This window comes from Mesocricetus auratus, unplaced genomic scaffold, assembly GCF_017639785.1.
Source record: "Mesocricetus auratus isolate SY011 unplaced genomic scaffold, BCM_Maur_2.0 Super-Scaffold_100007, whole genome shotgun sequence".
NCBI classification, from domain to species: Eukaryota; Metazoa; Chordata; class Mammalia; order Rodentia; family Cricetidae; genus Mesocricetus; species Mesocricetus auratus.
In genome coordinates, this window is record NW_024429191.1 from 73,362,820 (window position 1) to 73,383,658 (window position 20,839).

At 54.6% G+C, this 20,839-nt stretch overlaps 1 protein-coding gene and 2 long non-coding RNA genes across 4 annotated transcripts; 2 read left to right on the top strand and 1 right to left on the bottom strand.

The window, feature by feature from the left end:
• The first annotated feature begins 1,996 nt into the window (after positions 1-1,996).
• Positions 1,997-6,543, top strand: LOC121141470. Of its 2 annotated transcripts, none has more exons than XR_005878402.1 (3): positions 1,997-2,056; positions 4,231-4,425; positions 6,409-6,543. It is a non-coding gene; the product is annotated as an uncharacterized LOC121141470 (long non-coding RNA). The 2 variants fall into 2 exon arrangements; XR_005878401.1 differs by lacking the exon at positions 1,997-2,056 and adding an exon at positions 2,224-3,564.
• Positions 5,228-9,808, bottom strand: Nxph3 (neurexophilin 3). Its single transcript, XM_005075863.4, has 2 exons — positions 9,355-9,808; positions 5,228-6,875 (listed from the first exon to the last, which is right to left on the bottom strand). The coding sequence occupies exons 1-2, from the start codon at positions 9,406-9,408 to the stop codon at positions 6,171-6,173; spliced, it is 759 nt and encodes a 252-aa protein (XP_005075920.1). The 5' UTR covers positions 9,409-9,808; the 3' UTR covers positions 5,228-6,170.
• A 5,485-nt stretch (positions 9,809-15,293) lies between these two features.
• Positions 15,294-17,369, top strand: LOC121141471. The gene is made up of 2 exons (XR_005878403.1): positions 15,294-16,073; positions 16,574-17,369. It is a non-coding gene; the product is annotated as an uncharacterized LOC121141471 (long non-coding RNA).
• Positions 17,370-20,839: the final 3,470 nt, after the last annotated feature.

Here is a 20,839-nt window from a genome sequence, read left to right on the forward strand (position 1 = left end):
AGGATTCTGGCTGCGCTGGCTATTCTATGCACTCCGTGGCCACCTCGATGGGAGGTATGGGAGGCAATGCCAGCTCCCAGAAGGCTGAAAGGCTAGCCACTCCTCTGCTCTGTCAACAGTGCCCCCTCCCATCACCACCCCTTCTGCCTTTGGACTTCCAAAGCAGTGCTGTTGCAGGTAATTAAAGGGTTTTAATTAAATTAGGATCCCATCTGGCTGGGATCAGTCAGGCCCTTAACGAGGATTGTGTGTCACCAACATCAGAATGTGTATGGGGACTTAGACACGTGAGGACTGAATTTGGGGCCTGGAGGCCCTTCTGATGGGGCAGAGAATCCTAAGCTCCCTGGGGCTCCCTGAAAAACAGAAGCAACTTGTGCCATTCCAGAAATGAGGCCAGGGGAGGGAGAGAGTGGCACTTCCCTTCTTGCCCGGGAGTCTATACACATTTCTAAGATGTGGTGAGATGTGCGGGCGTTGTCTTGGTTCTACAGATGAGGAGACCAAACTCTGACAGCACTGAAGTTCTCCAACACTAGATACAGCTCCAAGAAATGGAGACCCCTGGGCAAGCTGGGACGGGCTAGCCTGGGCTACATGAGAACCTGCTTCAGAAAAAAGAAAAGGAAATGGAGCCCTGAGGCAGAGGGGTAAAGATGGTGGGGTTTCCTTTTTCTGACATACAGAAGTCTGCAGGCAGCTTTGGGCTCTCAGGGACCTTATCTTCATCCAGCTGACCACTACGTCTTCCAGACAGTTGGGTCGATGGTGGGACAAAGAAGGAACAAGGATGAGCACCTCTATCTTTTTTTTTTTTTTTTTTTTTGATTTTCGAGACAGGGTTTCTCTGTATTGTTTTGGAGGCTGTCCTGGAACTCACTCTGTAGACCAGGCTGGCCTCGAACTCACAGAGATCCGCCTGCCTCTGCCTCCCGAGTGCTGGGATTAAAGGCGTGCACCACCAACGCCCGGCGAATACCTCTATCTTAAGATGCCTGAAACTAAAAAAAAAGCCGGGCATGGTGGCGCACCCCTTTAATCACATCGCTTGGGAGGCAGAGGCAGACAGATCTCTGTGAGTTCAAGACTGGTCTACAAGAGCTAGTTCCAGAACAGTCTCCAAAGCCACAGAGAAACCCTGTCTCAAAAGATGCCAAAAACTTACTGGATAATTTACTTAGCCTAAAGATCCCTGGCCAGAGCTCAGTCACATGACCAAATGTAGAAGGCAGGGTGTGTGGGGACAGAGGCAAAGAAATGTAGGATTATATCAAGCAGCTGTGTGCCCAAATAACAGCTGGGGGCCCCTATTACTAAGGAGGAAGGGGAAATAGATAGTGTATTCGTTCTCTTATTCCTATGACAACAACAAAAACTGATGCAGATGAAGGAAGGGTTTCTTTGCTTATTTTGGCTCACAGTTTGAAGAGACACAGTTCATCATGGCAGGGATGGGATGACTTCAGGAGCATGGGACAGCTGCTCACATTGCATCCACAAGAAGCAAAGAGTTGGACTCTGGTGTCCAGCTTCCTCTTTTCTTTGTATTCATTCTAGGACCCTATCCTACAGGATGGTCCTTCCCACATCCAGGGCCGATCTTCCTCCTCCAGTTAAGCCCCTCTGGAAACACCCTGTAGACACTACACAATGGTATAGCTGTGGCCCCTATACCGTTCTAAACCCAGTCAAGTTGACAAGGCAGATTAACCATCCCATATATTACAAGACAACCATTTCTGCCACAGGCATCATGTAACAGAACTAGAATAGGAATCCATGTTTCATTCTCCAACCTTGGGTCCTTTCACCCAACCACACAGAAAGAGGATGAAGTTTGCATAAAGCTATCTCCAAAAGCAAGGAGAGAGGTAACATTTGATGAACAACTTAATTTCCCCAGCAGTTCACCAAGGTAGGGAGAACTTTCATGTTTTCAAATAATGAGGCTCATGGTAACACAAGTCTTTGTTCCCAGCACTCAGGAGGCAGAATCAAGTGGACCTCTGAGTTCGAGGTCAGTCTGGTCTACTCAGCAAGTTCCAGGCCAGCCAAGGTAACATTGTGAGACCCTGTCTCAAAATATTCAAATAACCTGGGCAGTGGGGGCTCACACCTTTAATCCCAGCATTTGGGAGGCAGAGGCAGGCAAATCTCTGTGAGTTCAAGGCCAGCCTGGTCTACAGAGTAAGTTCCAGTACAGCCAGGACTACACAGAGAAACCTTGTCTCTAACAACAAAACAGAATTCAAATAAAGAGGTACTTGGAGGTGATCCTTTCTCCAAGGCCACCCAGATAACCCACCCCACAAGGGGGACCAGCTTGAGCTCCTGCATACACTTGGAAGCCTCTGGGGTTCAGGAGAAAGTAACATATTCCTTGAGACACCCATCCAGTTAGCTCTGAGATAATGAACTGAGAATCCTTGAGCTCTGAAACTGACTCCACTCATTGGATCAACTTTTAAAGCTTGGCAACAGGTCAACAGGAAACAAGGTCCCTGGTGAAACCAGAACTCAGCCCCTGCTGGACAAGTTGTAGGTATCTTGTGGTATTTGTGCCTTGGGGATATTGTCAGCTGCCTCTCCAGGACTTTGACATATTTGACAGGTGCCAATGCCACCCCTCCTTGCCTCTGCCTGGCGGGGCTAAAGGCGTTTCCTGTCACCTGTCACCCCAGCCCCCGGTTCTCCAGGCAGCACTGCAGAACTACAAGTCTTCGGAAGTAACATTTCTCTCTCCCACTCCCAGCCATTACATTGGATCACTTCCAACTGAGTCGCCCTCAACCCACTGCAAATGCCCACTCAATGATCCAAGTCCCCGATCACCCTACGACCTTCAGCTGCCTCCACCCCCACAAACCCCTTCCCCCAGCCTCCCTCTCCACCCACCCACCTTGTGCATCTCTGAGCAATGGTCCTCGCCACAGGAGCCTGCCACATGCAAGGTCATCAGCATTCCTGCCAAGGATGGGGAAGGGGGTGACTCAGTTCCCGCTTGCTCATCTAGGGAAGGAGAATGAAGGAGAGGGAGGAGAGACAGAGACCCATTCAGTTTTGCCTTAAGCTTCACCAGGAGGAGGACTCAGCTGTGCTGACCGTGGAGCCTCTGCTAACTCTCAGAGTACAGAGAAAGTTACTGTAGCAAACACAGGACCGCTGAAGCCAGGTAGCAGCGAAGGGCAAAGCAACTCCTGGTATCTTGGCACTCGGAAAAGAGTGCTTTTTCATCCACAGTACAATTCTTGCTGGTAGGCTTGCTCCAGGGGCTACACCCTATAGGAGAGACAAGACCCTTACCTAGTTGAGTGTGTGTGTTGGAGGGGTGGGCAGGACAGACCAGAAGCACAGTCCCCAAACAGCTTGAGAAGGTGTAGACTGACCTCAAGGGGCTGTGGGGAGGTCAAAGGACCCTGATTTTCTTCTCTTGAAGGGCTCCTTCAAGAAGAATCGGCCTTCTTTGGGTGCTCCCTAAGGCCAGACTGAGAGGACAGAGAGCTTTATGGAGCCTGAGGTCTGTCTCTCACAGGGAATGTCATGATGTTGCTCAGAAAGGCAGAGGTGGGTATCCTCTTAGCCCGGGAAGTTGAGTGGACCTGCTACCCTTGTGAGGATCAAGGGGGATCACAAACTACCTGAAAAGACTGATAGAGACCATAGGGCTCCTCCAAAGAACTAGGATTTGGAAAGCCATTTGTTAGCCATATCTGAGCTGAATTCAGCCTGGTTGCTGGGGAAGGCAGATAGGCAGGGAAGAGGAGTCAGAGTGTGCATGAGGGTGAAATGAAGTTATTAAAATGAACCCACCCCCTGTGCAGGCAGCACTGTGTGCCAGAAAGGCCGGGCCCTCCAGCTGTCGGCAGCAGCTGGCTCTCCACAGGGGAAGAGGAGTAGGAGGGGCAGGTCAGAGTGCCCCTGTACCCCCTCAAGTTCAGTGTTCACACAGAGGTGGGAATGGGGGTGCCTCACAGGTCCTTCTGCTGCAGCTACACCCCACAGGTGCCCTGGGACAGTGTCTGATGAGAACCCTCCAGATTCTAGCAGCCAAGGTTTCTCTTGGCAGGGGTGGAGGATTGGGAGGGGGCAAGCCCAAGCCCCTCTGGCTGTAGTCCCTGGTACAGAGGGAGAAAGCTGTGTCGGGCATCAGAAGAAATGGCTTCAGGATGATTCAGGGCATAGCTGGAAAGGAGGTCTGTCCCCCCTTCCCCCTGCCTTCTTGCTTTCTAGGTCATTTCACATACAGAGGGGCTGCAACCAGGTGACTGTGTGCTGCAGTGTGTAAGCGTGGACCATCTGGGCTCAGAGCCAGTGGGCAGAGGGCAAAGACCGGAAGATGTCAGGCCCCTGCCCTCATTCTAGGACTCTCCACATTATGGCTACACTTCCAAAAGGAACCTCTGGACCTGAGTGCTGACCTACAAAGTGAGTAGACCCAGAATGGCCTCCAGAAGGGACATCATGGTGGGGGCTCCATCCTCCCCTTCACCTGAGTCCCCAAAGTCAAGGGCCCTTGCCTGGGCATCTCCAGCAGGAGGACAAAGTGACTGCTCTCATGCTCTGTTTGTCCCCATGCCACCTTAGTCCGTTCCTTTTCTCCCAAGAGGCAGATGGGAGTCACAGTTGGAGAGAGCAGAGACTCCTCATCCTCTGGAGCTGGAGCCAAGTTTGCTTAGAGGTCACTGGGCAGTTCTCAAAGTCTCTCAGCATCCACCCAGGCCCAGGGCCCAGACCCTACCCATTCCTGCTGAGTTAGGGGGGAGCCTGAAGGCATTAGGAGCACCAGCCCTAGGTGATTCTCATGGGTGCTGTATGATACAGAGGGAGAAACAGGACGAGGCTGCTGAGGACAGTGAACTTGACCAGGCCATTAAACAAACAAACAAACAAGACAATGGCAGAGATGGGACACCCTAGGGCATCTTCCACTACCCCATGCAGGGCCAGAGATGATAATTCAGTGAGGACTAGGGGAGGAAGATTTGGTCCAAACTTCTTTTACTGGCTCTTACCCCAAGCTGCCCCTTCAGGTACCATGCCCAGCCCCAAAAGTGTTTGTTTGGGTCTCTGGTCCTCAATCTGTTTGCCTGCAAAGAATGTAAGAGAAGGCAGCCCCAAAGCCCCAAGGAGCCCCAACTCCAAGAGGTTTGCAGCTTTGATCCCCATTTGGAAAATGCTAACCAGACGGGGGCCCAGGTCCCTCTCCCTTGGATAACTCAGAATGCGGTGCCCTGGGAAATCTTTATTCCCTGCTCCAAGGACAAGACTCTGCACACGGAAGTGACAGGGCATTTCACAAGACTTCCCACCCCTCCCCCCACCCCACAGACAACACTAGGGCACAGTTCCAGCATGGCCACACAGTCCAGCCTCCTGAGCCCCATTCTGCTGATAGCCCCATGGCCCAGAGAAGGAGTCCCCACCCCTGTTTGGAATGCCCTGTCTGACATGAAGAGCTGGCTGTTGGGAGCACTCTCAGCGGGGTTAGGGCAGAGGTGGGCACACAGCACATGGGCAGGTTTCTGCTTATGCCCTTCACACTAGGAGGACGGAGTAGTCCTGTCTGGGTGAAGGACGGGCTGGTGTGCCATCGGCAAGGGGTGACGGCAGCGCAGAGTGCTGGAGGGAGAGGGGATTTCGGAACGGGTGGCCTGGCTGGTGACAGGTAGTCAGGACAGCAAAGACCTCAGGATGGGGATGAGCTCACCACTTCAGTCTCGGTGCAGGAAAGGGGCTCGGGGATGCCCATGGGGGAAGTCACTGAGCCAATCTGTCCTAAGCTGTCTATCTGGCCTACACAGTTGGACAACCCTTTGTCGACTGCTGCCCTCTTTCTGAATGACAAGGAGACAGCCAAGGGTTAAGGTCTTCTCGTGGCTTGATCTGGGGCCACCTGGCCTGCCTGCCCAGGGGCCTCAGAGTCCAGCATCAGCTTTGGACCAGAGTGAAAGCTCTGTGAGGCTGCCCAGAGCCCATTCCTCCTCCATAACAAGTACACTCTCACCTCAGGTCGGGACCAGCCCTGGGGACCCTTCCCTAACACCTGAGGCCTAGCCCTGGCCCACCTGGCCTCTCGTCCTCTCCGAGCCCTCCCTTCCTGAGACCCATCCCTTCCCTGCCCAGGGTCCAGACAGCTGGCCTCCTGCACAGGCCTGTGTGGCCCATCTAGGTCACCCAGATGGGTAGTAGGGGGTATCGCTGTGGTAGTTGTAATCTGGGCACACCTTCTGCACCAGCCTATAGTCTGTGCTGTAGAAAGCAATGTAGACACACACGACTTTGAAGGGCTGGGAGCAGCTCCAGGTGGCCGAGCTCTGAGCGTGGTCTCGAGAACAGATCTTGGCTGGGTCATGGGTACAGAGCGAGGTCCGGCGGCCCCGTTCAATCTTCTCCCACTCCATCCGGCAGTTGAAGATTTTGGAGGCCTTGGCTTCGATGAAGATTTGCTGTTCCTGGTGGAACTCTACAGCTTTGCTGGGGGGTACAAGGCTGATGGAGATGTTACCCTGGCCTGTGGCATTGTGACGGAAGTGGACGCTGAAGGTCCCGTTGCCGTGGTCCACGATCTTTCCTGTGACCAGCAGGTTCAGAGCCACTGTCTTGATATTGGAGTAGAAATCGCCCCATCCAAATATTTTTTTCACCTTGGTCGAGGGTAGGGAGCTTTGCTTGGGGCGGTTGGGGGGCTGCCCAAGGACACCCCAAGCCTCCCCGGGTGGGGCCAGCAGCCCTAGGAGGGTGGAGTTGGCCAAGGGGCGGGACTTAGGTGAGATGTGACCTCGCTTCCGAGGCACCCTAGGCCGAGGCTGGCCCTCATGGTCGTCATGCTCAGGGTCCTCTGAGCCAGGGGGGCCATCGTCTTGGCCACAGATGACCTATGGAGGGATTTGGAAAGAGAATTAGAGCTTTGTCCACAGAGGACCCAGGAGATTTGAGATCTGGCCCTATCACCCTGTGGCTATCTTCATGGTCTCTGCCTGTCCGACCGGGACTAGGGGGCACCTGCTTGTTCCCTGTGTTGTACTCACATGTACACACTGGCTCTCTCGTGATCAACTCTCGTGTTCTGATACATCAGTCACTACAGCCCTGCCTCTGGCAGCTACCCAGAACCTATGATGGTCAAGAAGTGTCTCCCCTAGGACTAGGTCTCTTCTCCAGATAAGCCCATCAGGTGGGAAGAGCTCAGCTTCTTTTTTTTGTTTGTTTGTTTTTTGTTTTTCGATACAGGGTTTCTCTGTGTAACAGTCCTGGCTGTCCTGGAACTCCATTTGTAGACTGGGCTGGCCTTGAATTCACTGAGCTCTGCCTGCCTCTCCCCACCCAAATGCTGGCATTAAAGGTGTGTGCCACCATTGCCCCGTCAAGGCTCAGCTTCTGATCTTGCAGAAGTCCCCAGTGTGAAGACGAGGTAGAATTCCTACCCTTGAAATGACCGAGATGCCAGGGAGGCACCATTTGTGTCCTCCAGGAGTCCTTCACCTGGAGTTAAGGAGTCGCAAGTTATTTGGGGAGCCCCATCCCTACCTTAGGAGCTCCCTGTGTCAGCACACACCCATCTCATGCTGTTTAAGACATTTTAGTCTTCCGGCTGAGACACCATTCCTAGCCTAGGAAAACTACTGGCTTCAAAGTCAAAGACAGCCTATAGACCACAAAATAAGAATTCAGAACACAGTGACAGTCCTGGGCAGGTACCAATCTGGTTCAGGATTTGCTAAGACTAGGAGACCCAGGTGCGAATGCCACACCCAGGATGGCCAGCTCGTGGAAGCTTCTCTGGGGAGCCCTGGTGATGACACGCCAAGACGGCACTTGCATGATGAGGGACCAGTTCTTGTGAATCCCATTTCACAGTGAGGACATCAGGATACGCAGGTTACATCACCACAAGACACGGGCCACAAGTGTCCCATCACCAGTCACAGACCCGGTGTACCTTTTCTGAAGCTCTGTTTCCACCTGGTGTCTCCTGTCAAACGCTGCCAGGGCTTTCTCGCCTCGGCAGGCTCAGCTATGGTGACAGGCCACACCTTGGGGAGGCTTCCTGGAGAAGGGTGGAACAAGCCAGCAGGGGAGGTTACCTAACTCCCTAGACTCAATGGCCTGGATGTGTTTGCTCAGTTTCTGGAACCGAGTTCTCACCAGTGTGTCTATGTCACCAGCGACAGACACCAGCTCAACTACAACATCTGGATTGATGATGACATGGGTGGGGCTGAGGGATTCCTGAGGAGCCGGGATGGGAGGTTCCAAAAGGGTTTAGTCTTTATGCCTCTTGCTCAGGCCTTGGCTGTGCCCGTGGCTGTGTGCTATGACCAACCCAGTATCTGTCCCAAGGCTAAGGCTGTCCCTGCTTTCCAGGTTCCCAGTGTCCCCGGGGTAAGGATAGGCAGGCAGGGAGGCTCCGAGGGCTGGGTCCAAGGTTGCCCACTTGTTCATACCTGGCTCTAGGGTTTAATTGAATGGTTGAGATAGTCAATAGCTCAGTAGTGATCAGGGCCACAGGTAAGGGCCAAGCAGGGAAGGCTTCCTTTCCCACAGAGGACGGGGGTGGGAGGGTCGCTGTCAACGGTAATTGTTTTGAGGAAGGGGCAGTTCTAGGGGTGCTGAGGCTTCTCTAGGACAGGATTGGGGTCAGGGGCAGATGTGGGACGCCGGGCATGGGTCGCGAGGGAGTTAAGCTCTGGGCTAGGGTCCGGGGTGGGGTTCCAGGGCATCCTGGGTCGCTCTCGAGCGGGCTCTGGGCGCTCAGCTCAGCTGCTATGAGCGCCTGGGGCGGGAGCCGCCTGCCCAGGTCCTGTGGGGCTCGGGCTGCGCGCAGCCGGGAGAGGCGAGGAAAACAACAGGCGAGGAGGGAGGGAGCGGGAGGGACGGCGGGAGGAAGGGACGCGGGGGCCGTCCCCAGTCCGCCCGGGCACGGCGCGCCAGGGCCCACAGTTTGGGGTTCTCTGGGCCCCAGAGGTCAGAGGAGAAACCTGCGTCCCCTGATCGGGCAGGTCACCTGCCCCACCCCCGTTCCGCGCGTCCTGGGATGCTGCGAGAGGTCGGGTAATCCTTGGCGACTCAGCTCCGAGGGGCTTTTTCCCTAGTGTCACTCGCACCTCGCGCCATCAGCCGCGGAGTGGGTGGGCCAGCCAAGCACCCTCCTCCCCGCCCCTATTAACCCTTCCTGTCCGGCCTCCGGCCTCGGACCCGCCCTCTCCCCCTGTCTCCAGCTTTCGCCCGCATCCCCGGGATGCTAGGGTGAGGGTGGGGGGGGGGGGGGGGGAGAAAGTTTCAGGGCTCCGCAGCTTCCCGCGCTCTCCCCATCCTCTGGCCCCCGCCCTGCGCCGCTCCCCGCGGACCACTCACCAGATAGAGGCTGCCCTGCACTAGGAACACGAAGCAGCAGCGGGTCAGTTGCATCTTCCTCCTCCGCTTTCACCCGTCTCTCTTTTTCTTTTCGGGGTCCCAGTCCCCCTCTTCCCTGGACTGCTCCTTCAGGCGCGCTGCCCCATGCTCCCGTCCCCGGTGGTTCGCGGCCCTCCCCTCAGCCCGTCGCTGGGACCGACCCCGCCCCCCTTCGGTCCAGCTGTGTAGCCGCCGCCCCCTCCCCGCGTCCAGCTGCGCGCTGCGCGGTCCCTTCTCCGGGTCCCAGGTGTGAGCCCGGAGCGTCTCGAAGGGGCTCCGGCTGCGCGGCGGCTGTGCCTCTCCAGACAGGCGCTCGGCGCCCCACTCGCTTCCAGAGGCTCGGCTCTCGCCCAGATGTGCTGGGGACCTGCGCGCGCGCCCGTCCCCGGTGCTAATTCCCCAGACCAGACGGCCCCTCCCGCCCCGTCGCGGCGCGCCCCCTGGCGGACGCCCCGGGCCAAGCCGAGCCGCGGCCGCCCGCTCCCCGCGCTGCGCCCCGCCAGACTGGAGCGCTCCTGGCGCCCAGGCGGCTCCCGCTTCCTCGTCCCTCCCACTGGCGGCGGCGGCGGCGGCAGGTACCGTGAGCCCAGTCGGTACCTCCGGAGTTAACTCCTCCCCTGCCGGCCCGCAGTCTGGGGACCTGCGACGCCGACTTTCCAGCGTAGGGGACAGGAGGTGGGCGGAGGAGCTCTGGGAGAGGAGGCGAGAGGCTGCAAGACCGCCGATGGGGACACCAGCTTTTTCGCCCTTCTGGCAGCGCGCCTTATTTTCTGTTGCGGGCTTCGGGGATCTGACGCCCTATCTACACCTACCCCAAGGAGTTCTGGAATTTGGAAAGACAATTCTGCCCAAACCCGTTTTAAGGGTGCAAGGATATCAACAGCGGGTCACAGCTTCTGGTCCCTGCAAGACTTGAGGGTGCTGAAGGAAGTTCTTCTAAGTGTCTAGCTTGTACCCCTTTTCTTAGCAAGGCCGTTCATTTTCTTCCTCAGAGCAATCATTATGAAGCTTTTGGCTGAGGCGCTGACCTGAAGAGACCACTAGGGGCCAGGCTGGATTCTGGGGTTGGGGTAAGGGCTGCCTCCTGAGAAACAGAGGAGTGATGGGAATAGGAGGCTTCCCTCCTATTCTCTACGACGACACAGGTGCTCGCCAGGCTAAGTAGGGTCTCACCCCAGTGGGGTCCCACGTTGCTCTTGTCCCTTCAGATCTCCAGGGCAAGAAGGACTAACCAAACAAGAGACGCCCAAAGGTGCAGGACCACCTTCCATCACTCCCTCTTTTAATGGCTGGACCTTCCTTCCTAGCTCTCTAGAACTCCTTTAGCCTTGAGAAAAACAAAAGGTCTCATCCCCCTACCCACTGGAGGCATTTGGAGTGGCCCCGGCCTAGGCTGGGCTGGTGGTGGGCTCTCCCCACTCTCCCTGGGGCCCCTCTGAGACCCAGTGTGGTCTCTGACTGCAGCCCCCAGCTCATACCCAGCCTCCTCCCCCACCATCTGCCAGGCGTTGTGCTAGGAATGCAGATGAATCTTAATATCAGCCTGGGCCAAGTACAAAGAGGAAGAGACTGCAGAAGGAGATACTCTGGATGAGTCCCTGGTCTCCTGGGTGCCCTGGGCCGTTCCTGTGTGTGTGTGTGTGTGTGTGTGTGTGTGTGTGTGTGTGTGTGTGTGTGTGTGTGTGTGATCCCCAAAGCTGGGGACGGGGTGGGGGGAAGAAGCAGGTAAATTTTTGTGTGGCGGTAGAGCCTCTGTCCAGTTGGGAGAAAGATGCTGTCTGTCTGAGCGTGGGCAGCTGGTTACCACTCTCCGCTAGGCAGAGGTGTAGCTGGGCCCACTCCTTGCCCGTCCCATGTTCTGCCCCCAGGACAGCAGTGGCGCCCAGCAGCAGGACTACTGTTTTCAGGGCAGACAGTCTTAGACTCCACTCCAGACCCCTACACACTGTGTGACCTTGGATAGGTTACTCCCATCCTCTGATGTCGGTTTTCAGATCTGTCATTTAGAGAAGGAGAGAAGACACAATGTAAACCCAGTGCGAGCGCCGTGGCTAGCGGGCATCGTGGGGGTGCAGTAAACGGAAGGGTTCGCTTTTGCACTGCCCACACATTTGCTCGGCTCTTCTTCCTGCCAGGATCACCCTCCCTCCCCTCTTGGACACTCCTGGCTCCCACTTCCTTCAACTTTCTTCTTAGCCTTCATCCATCAGCAACTGGCGGGGCCTGTCCTCGGTACCAGGCACCAGGCCAGAGCCTCGGCTGCAGAGATGAATGGGACACCATCCCTGCCCTCAAGGATCTCCTGGCCCTGTGTGTGAAAATCGATCATTATAACCCACTGCCGTGGGCGCAATGACACAGTCCCCATAAAACCTGAGGATGCACCAGGAAAGGTGGGGGAGGGACAGGAAGGTCAGGGCTGACTTTCTAAGGGCAGTCACGTCTAGGAGGTCCGGAGGAGTAGGTCTGTCCAGGGCTATCCTAGTAGGGGCTGCAGGAAGCTAGGAATGAAAGCAGCTTGCTGTTCTGGGAGTGCTTCCTCCAGGGGAAGACCAGAGGCGGGGATCAGCCATAGGAGGCTTACATGTCAGCTGAAGGGTCCAGACTCATGTTTGTGGGGCGCTTTGGAAGGGTTTTGAGGGACTGGCTACAGTCCAGCTTGCATTTTGGACAGCTTTGGTTGAATTCACTAGATAGGGGGGGAGCAATTAGAAGCTCAGGGTTGGGGGCCTGAAGACATCAGCTGGCAAACCTGGAAAATAAAACCAGCCAGACTTTGGCTGTTGCTGGGGTGCTGGATGCAGGGACGATGGTGCCAGGCAGCTGGGCTGGGGGTGGGGTGGGGAGTACAGGCGAGGAGGTGGGGGTGGTGCCCTGGTGGACAGAGCAGGATGCCTTGGAGGAATTCAGCTTTGGCTGTGACATACATATCTCTGTGCTGCTGTTGGTCATCAAAGGGTACCAGAAAGTCTGTCCTGGGGTGTGGAGGGTGTTGGAGAAGTTGTAGGCACAGGAGGAGGAGTCCCTGACAGTCTGACATTTAAAAAGTAGGCAAAGAAAGAAAATTCCCAGGTGCTCATGGGCAGAGTAGGCAATCAGGAGCCAGGTGCGCCATGAGGCTCTCTCTCACCTGAGTGTGCCAAGAGAAGGGCGGAGTGACAGCCTCCACACAGGCCCCAAGTTTCCTCACTGGGGGAGCAGGAACCCAGTACTGCATATTTTTACAAGCCCCTAACCCCCAACCAGGGGACACAGAGTAAAGTGGCCTCTATCACTCTAAGAATATGGATGGAGGGGCTGGAGAGATGGCTCAGTGGTTAAGGGCACTGACTGCCCTCTGGAAGGACCCAGGTTCAATTCCCAGCACCCACATGGCAGCTCACAACTGTCTCTAAGTCAGTTCCAGTTCCAATACACAAGAAATAAAATTAAATAAATTATAAAAAATATGAATGGGCCGGGCGGTGGTGGCGCACGCCTTTAATCCCAGCACTCGGGAGGCAGAGGCAGGCGGATCTCTGTGAGTTCGAGGCCAGGCTGGACCGACAGCCTCCAAAACAATACAGAGAAGCCCTGTCTCGTAAAACCAACAAAATAAAAAATAAAAAAATATGAATGGAACTCTGTTGGTAGAAAGCTTGCCTAGCATACATAAAGCCCTGAGTTCCGTCTCTAGCATCCCATAAGCAAGGCATGATGGCACACACCTGTAATTCCAGCACTTGGGAGCTGGAGGCAGGAAGATCAGATGTTTAAGGCTACCCTCAACTGCATAGTGATTTTGGCTTTTTTTTTTTTTTTTGTTCACGTTTGCCTGCATGTATGTTTGTGCTCTACCTGTTTACCTGGTGCCTGGAGAGGCCAGAAGAGGGCATTAGATCCCTGGAACTGGAGTTACAGACAGTTGTAAGCTGCTGTGTGGGTGATGGGAATTGAACTTCAGTCCTCTGGAAGAGCAGCTGGTATTTTTATTTGTTTGTTTGTTCGTTTGTTTGTTGTTTTTTTTGAGATGGTTTCTCTGTGTAGCTTTGGAGCCTGTCCTGGAACTCACTCTGTAGACCAGGCTAGTCTTGAACTTACAGAGATCTGCCTGCCTCTCCTGCCTCTGTCTCTATTTTTAGTGTTTTGTTGTTGTTGTTGTTTTGTTTGTGTTTTGAGGCAAGGTTTCACAATGTAGCTGTGGCTGACCTGAAGCTGGCTATGTAGATGAGACTAGGCTCAAACCCTCCGAGATCCTCCTGCCTTGGCTTCTCCTGTGTTGGATTAAAGGCAGATGCCACCCTGCCAACTCCATAGCTGTTCTTAGCCACTGAGCCATTTCTCCAACCCCCACATAGTGATTCTGAAGCCATCCCTGGTTACCCGAGACCATATCTCAAGTAGAAGAAAGACTGGGTGTTGTGGTGCACACCTTTGAGCCCATCACTTGGGAGGATGAGGCAGGCAGATCTCTATGAGTTTGAGGCCAGCTTGGTCTATGTAGCAAAACCCGTCTAAAAGGAAAGAAAGGGAAAACCCTGTTATGCGGAATGCTGGAAAGGAGGGATTACCCACAGAGCAAAAGAACAAAGGAATGCTGGGAAAGGAAGGGTCATCGGAAGTCCAGCAGCATCCAGCGGGAAGACAGGTCACTGACACAGCGCTCTCTGTGCACGTAGCGCCATGGTGGTGACGTAGGTGGTCATTCCCAAGGTGTGTCTGTCTCTCAGGGCCACATCTGTGTGCCCGAGTCCTTTCCATTGCATCCCTTGCACACAGTAGGTACTCAATGAAGGGGCGGCAGCTGAGAGGCCAAGGCCTGCAACCTCCAACCCCCTCTGCACACAGATGCTCCAACCCCCTCTGCACACAGACGCTCCCGGCCCAGCATGTGCTCATCACCTCCTTGTACTCTTGCCTGCTTCTGGAAGAGTCCTCTGTGTACTCCTTCCTCCTTGCAGCCCCAGTGCGGCCCCGGCAAAATGGTGGCACGGTGGGCCCCTGAGGGTGCCCTGCCAGTGAGCGGGAGGTAGAGCTCCTGACTGAAAGGCAGACAGACAGTGGCTGCCCTTCAACCTGTAGTGGTCTGAGGGAGAGGAAAGGCTAGCTCATAGTTGGTAATAGTCTTTCCCGTTTAGCTGGCAATTTGCAATTGTAAAGAGCTGGGATAGAGAGTTATGTATTGGGGAGGCCCAGGGGGGGAATCCCAAACTTAAATGGGGGGCCGACCCTGGATCCCAGAGAGATGAGCAGGAAGTGATAAGATATGTGGGGCAGTGGGGGAGGGGAGAACCTTCTAGACAGATGAAGCAGATCGAGGAAAAGCCGCAGATGAAAGACAGCCCAGGAGTGGGGTGCCGAGGGGGCCCGGATGAAAGACAGCCCAGGGGTGGGGTGCCGAGGGGCCCGGATGAAAGAGCCATTTGTTCCGTGAATAGTTATCAAGTGTCTACTTTTATGTCAGGTCCTGGCTGGTGTGCAGTGTGGATCTGGACAGGAGACCGTAGTTCTCATTTGCATGGAGAATGTGAACCGGGAGATGTAAGAGGGGAAGGCCCAGGCTCTCCCCAGAGATAGGAAGGGAGAAGGGCCATAATTTACCTGTGGTCCAAGGATGAGGGGGCCTGGGGCTGTCAGAGGCCAGGGGTGGGTCTTCTAGGCAAAGGGGCTAAATCTCCGGAGCCTACGGAAGCCTTAAGAAGGGAACAGACTGGAGGAGGCAGACAGGAAGTGGGAGCCCAGGGAAGGGGGGCAGGGGCAGGCTGTGACGGGGTGTGAGTGCAGACCTCTGGGTCTCACTGGATGGCTCATGAGTACTCATGTTGACTTTACACTCTGGAGACAGCATCCTGAAGAGCATCCTGGTCTTTGTAAGGGGCGGAGCTGAGGGCTGGGGGGAATGTTGGAGCCTGGAGGTGATGGTAGCCTGAATTAGGTCAGAGGCCTCGGGCTGTGAGGGAAGGGGTAGTGGGGACGAGAGAGGGTGGCTCTGAAGAGTGTCCAAGGGAAGGACGGAGGAGTTCAATTCAATAATAGATGTCAGAATCGGTCCCCAGCTCTGTGTGGGGGGAACACAGGTGTGGGACGAGCCTGCGGGCAGTTGGAACTCAGGTACGGTGAAAATGATGACAGTGGAGGTCAGACTGCAGCGAGCGAGCAGACCGAGCCTGGTCTCACCAGAGTGAGAGTGGATTGCTGACAAAGGGCAGCGCTCCAGGGCGGGTGCACAGTGGGACCACAGTGCCTGCTGTGCAGGAAGTAATGAGAAAGAAAGAGAGGACCGCAGTGGCCCTTGGACTTGAAAAGCCCCGGGGGAGGCTGCTAAAGTCCCGGACTGTGCATGCCTTAGGCTGCAGGGAGCGGGAGGTTACTTCAGGTGCCTCACAAGCCTTCACCATCCAAAGAGACCTTTCCCTGGGATAAAGCATAGTCCATTTGCTCTGGTTAGGCGTCTGGCTCTGAGGCCCACCCCTCGCCATCTTGGTTGATCTCTCCCCTCCCTAGATTTCAGCTTCTTAAGGATGTGGAGAGCTTCAGCCTCCCTCTCTCCCGGTCTTTGTCTGATGTAGCTGGTGAAAGTGCTTTGTAAACAGAACAAAAGGAGTGCCGGGGACCTTTCCCATTGCATTTCAGCATCTTGGGAAGTGAAGAGTGAGGAGGAGAAAATAGGCATCTGGCAAGGAGCCAACACCTGGCACCAGGTCAGTGGCAACCCCCTCAGCCACCTGTCTGCTGGACCCAAGTCACTGTGGTTAATGAGAGCCTTACAGGGGGCGATGGTGAGACTGAGCGCGGGTGTGGTGCAAAGATGCCTGTGGCGCTGTGCGTCACCTGGTGGCCAGTCTGGGAAAGGCAAGGCCCCCTTGCCGCCGGCGGCGGTGTAGTGCCTGCCTACTGCCCCTCACAGACAGAAAAATGAACGGCCATCACATAGGCGTGAAGGCAGGAGAACATGTCTAGTTCGAGGTCACCTTAGGTCACATGAACTCCTGTGCCCTACATGCCCCCCAAAATGGTAGGGACGGGGGTGCGGTGCACCTGAGCTCCAAAGACAGATCGCCTGGTCCCTAGCCTGGATTATTCACCATCTTGGGCCGGCTATTTCACCTCTGTGCTCTTCTGTAATAATTATGTCGGACAGACAGAAAGTGCTCAATGAGTGCTAGCTATTGTAATATTCCGATTTGTTATCCGAGCACAGGATTCCAAGTGAGGGAGGCATGCTGTCGATGGCTGGCTTTTGGGAAGACGGTGGGTGGACGGATCCACTCGTACATCTTGAGGCTGGGGCGCACACAGCCGCAGGCTTGTCATTGTGAAAAGGATCACCTGAGACGAGGAATGTTACTTTCTTTGCACGGAGAGGACGCGGGGCTTCCGGGGTCCTCAAGCAAATCTAGTCCCCAGGGCCGTCGGTTTTCCTCGTGGATTGCAGCCACAGCAGCCCGAATTCAGGGACTCGAGGATCTTTGAACCCCCGCTGAACCTTGTTGTCAGAACCCCGAGTGGCAGCTGTTTCCACAGATCGATTCTTGTCACCTGCGAGGCCTGTCCAGGAGCTTCTACAATTCTGGGGGCCACTCCCCGGGAGAGCCGACGAGCCTGGCTGCGCCTTCCATTTCCAGACCTGTAGCGACGCCTGGCGACCAAAGGAAGAATAACTGCGGTCATCTGCGCGCTTTTGCCTGCTAGCTGAGGGGCCCTTCTGGGTGGGGTCCTGCTGGGCACCCTGTTGGGCCAAGGGAAGCAGCAGACACTTCCTTGGGATCCTGGAGTCACAAGGGCTCCCCAGAGTAGCCTTGACTGGGCCTTCTACTGGCCAGATGACCATTGAATTCCTAATCCCATCCAAGACCTGGCAGAGGGGATTAGGGGCCCCAGGAAGGAGCAGGGCTGACTGTGGGTGGTAGCCAGAGACCTCAGGTCCTCAAAGAGAAGGATTTCCACTTTTCGACTCTATAAATTATTTGGGGTCATCATTGTTCCCTTTCTGGCAATTCCAGCCTGGCCTAGTTTTGTTTTGTTGTTGGGTTTTTTTTTTCTTTCTGTTGCTATGATACACACCACGATCAAAAAGTGACTTGGGGAGGAAAGGGTCTATTTTATCTAACCCTTCCGGGTCGCCGTCCACCACTGAGAGAAGTCAGGGCAAAAATCGCAGAGGAATGCTGCTTACTGGCTTGCTCCCTGGGTTCGTGTCCAGCTATCTTATACAGCACGACCGTTTGCCCATGGGTGGCTCCCCCCACCCATAGTGAGTGGGTTCCTCTTACACAGATTATTAATCAAGAAAATGCTTACAGGCCAGCCTGATGGAGGCGGTTTTCAGCTGAGCTTCCCTCTTCTCACGGACCCAAAGTCTGTGTCAAGTTGACAAAAATCTAGCGCACAGCCCCTAAAGGTTTCAGTGACAGTGCGTGGGGACAAAGGCGGATGAGCTTATTTACACCACAGCCTGCAAAAGACCCCAGTCCAGGGCTGCTTGGCCTGGCAGCTGCAGCCACGAGGCCTAAGGGACGAGCAGAGGATCGAGGGAGGGGCCGCAGGAAGGACCCAGACACCTGGACCCGGCTTTTCTGCCTCTGATCAGTCCTGGGCACCATGGGAGTGTGGCCACCAACACCCATTTCATGCCAACTCAGCACCCTCCTGCCGGGCCCCCGCAGTTGGTGGAAGGCCAGTCTACACTCTCCTGCTAAGCCAGGCCCTTGTCTCTGCTCCTTCCAGCTCTTGTATCAAATCCAAGACAGGGCAGGCTGTAGGACTCCCCTGCTGGTCACAGGGTGGGGTGTGTGTGTGCTGTCTGGTTTGCCCCCCCCCCAGCCTTTTCCAACCCAAGCAAGAGGGAGTCAGAGTTTGGAAACGCAATCAGAGGGGTGGGCTCATGTAGTCGTCTTCCTGATGTCTGGAACTTGCCAAGTCAAGTTAGTAAACATTGTTTGCATTTTCTCATCTCTCTGTCCAACCCAAAGTGACAGGTTCCACCCACTATTGCCACATGTTACCTGTGAGAGCACCAAGGAAGGATGAGACAAAGGCCCCAAGAACCATATTCTTATTTTTTAAACCAAGTGTAGGCATGTGTGTGTGTATGTGTGTGTACATGTGTGTGCATGTGTGTGTGCATGTCTGTGTGTGTGCATGTGTGTGTGTGCATGTGTGTGTGTGCATGTGTGTGTCTGCATGTGTGTGTGTGCATGTGTGTGTGTCTGCATGTGTGTGTGCATGGAATGCAGGTTTCTGGGGAGCGAGAGGTGTCAGATCCCCTGTAGCTGGAGCTACAGATGTGATCTGCCTCGTGGGTGATGGGAACTGAACTCTGATCCTCTTCAAGAGCTGTTCCTGTTCTAACCGCTGAGCCATCTCTGCACCACAGAATAGATATCTTACGGTTTTACATTTGTTTTATTTATGGCAAGGGGTATTGATTTTTCCACTTATGACACAAGGTATCCCTTCATTCACTCACCGACATTAATTATTTAATGTGTCTGCGTGTTTTGCCTTTATGTATGTTAAAGGTAATTTGTTGGGGCTGGGCATATGGTGAAAGTAGACTCCCAGTACCTGGAGGCTGAAGCAAGCCTGGAGTTTGAGCCCAGCCTAGACTCCCGGGGCCCCATCCCAACAAGTAAGAAGAAACAATCAAAACAAAAATTAACGTTGTTTGGAAACAGCAGTGCTTAACTCAAAGACAAGTGCTAGGTTCCTGGCAGCATGGGCATGTGTGTGCTCGCACACAGACACGCACACAGACGCGCACACAGACACGCACACAGGCTCGCACACAGGCTCGCACACAGACACGCACACAGACACGCACACAGGCTCGCACACAGACACGCACACAGGCTCGCACACAGACACGCACACAGACACGCACACAGGCTCGCACACAGACACGCACACAGGCTCGCACACAGACACGCACACAGGCTCACACACAGACACGCACACAGACATGCACACAGGCTCGCACACAGACACGCACACAGGCTCGCACACAGACACGCACACAGGCTCACACACAGACACGCACACAGACACGCACACAGGCTCACACACAGACACGCACACAGACATGCACACAGGCTCGCACACAGACACGCACACAGACACGCACACAGACACGCACACAGACACGCACACAGGCTCGCACACAGACACGCACACAGACACGCACACAGGCTCGCACACAGACACGCACACAGGCTCGCAGACACTGGCACACACAAGCAGCACATACACACAAAGGCACACACACATGAGCATACACACGCGGACACACACTCGAGCATACACATACACACACACGCACACACACATGTGCAGACATGATGTGGGCGTGTCAGAGTAGTCCCTGCTTCTCAGGAGACAGGAGGTCTTTAGCTGCTGTATTCATTTCTTTTCCTGTTGTTTTGTCAAATTCTTTAATAAAAAGCTTCTCCAGGGCTTATGTTGGCTCAGGTTTGAGAGCTGGGGTCATCCCTGTAGGGAGCTATGGCAACCCTAGCTGTGGCAGCGGAGTGGAAGATGGCTGGATGTGTTTGCCTTCGTGGTCAGGAAGCAGAGAGTGGACGCCTGTGCTCAGCTCCGTTTTCAGCTTTTTGTTCAGTCTGGAACCCCAGCCCAGGGGACCCTATGTTCCACCCAGACTGGGTCTTCCATCTTCAGTTAACCCTCACAGACACACCCAAAGGTGTGGCTCCACAGTGACTTGCTTCTGGATGCTCGGACCTTGCTCATCCAGACATCTCAGCCCCCCTCCGCCCACTGCCTCTGCACCATTTCCAGCCCTTACCAGGTCCTCTCTGATCTTGTCACACCGTGCCCTTTACCTGACCCCTTCCTCTGCTTGGCTGGTGGGCACACACCTGCTCACCCTTGGAGGCAAAACCTAGTTGAGAACTTGATTATTTCCAAGGCTTTTCTTTTCATTACAGGGTTACATAAGTCCATTTTCATGCAAGCATATAATTAGATAATTATATAACGTATTCTGAGTATTTCCTCACCTTCCTCCAATACACGCTTCTGTCTCAATACCACCAGTATTGTTCATTTACACAGTTCCATTTCTGCTTTCGTGTCAGCTATACATACGATTTTATGCACCTGTACAATTAGACCACAGACACTAGAAAATGTGGTATTTGTCTCAGACTGACAGTTCTTTAATATGACTATCCAATATCCATTTTTCCATGAAAACAACCCCATTCTTCTTAATGGCTGAGAAATATTCTGTTGTTTATATAAACCACAGTTTCTTCATCAACTCCTTTGTTTTTGATTTTTTTGTTCTTTTGAGACAAGGTTTCTCTGTGTAACTTTGGATCCTGTCTTAGCACTCACTCTGTAGACCAGCCTGGCCTCGAACTCACAGAGATCTGCCTGCCTCTGCTTCCCGAGTGCTGGGATTAAAGGTGTGCACCGCCACTGGCTGACCGTCCACCCCTCTGTTGCT

Coding starts and splice junctions, on each gene's coding strand:
- Nxph3 (XM_005075863.4), bottom strand. CDS start 9,408: ATGCAACTGACCCGCTGCTGCTTCGTGTTCCTAGTGCAGGGCAGCCTC. Junction 6,876..9,354: donor TGCAGGGCAGCCTCTATCTG/GTGAGTGGTCCG, acceptor ATCCCTCCATAG/GTCATCTGTGGCCAAGACGA.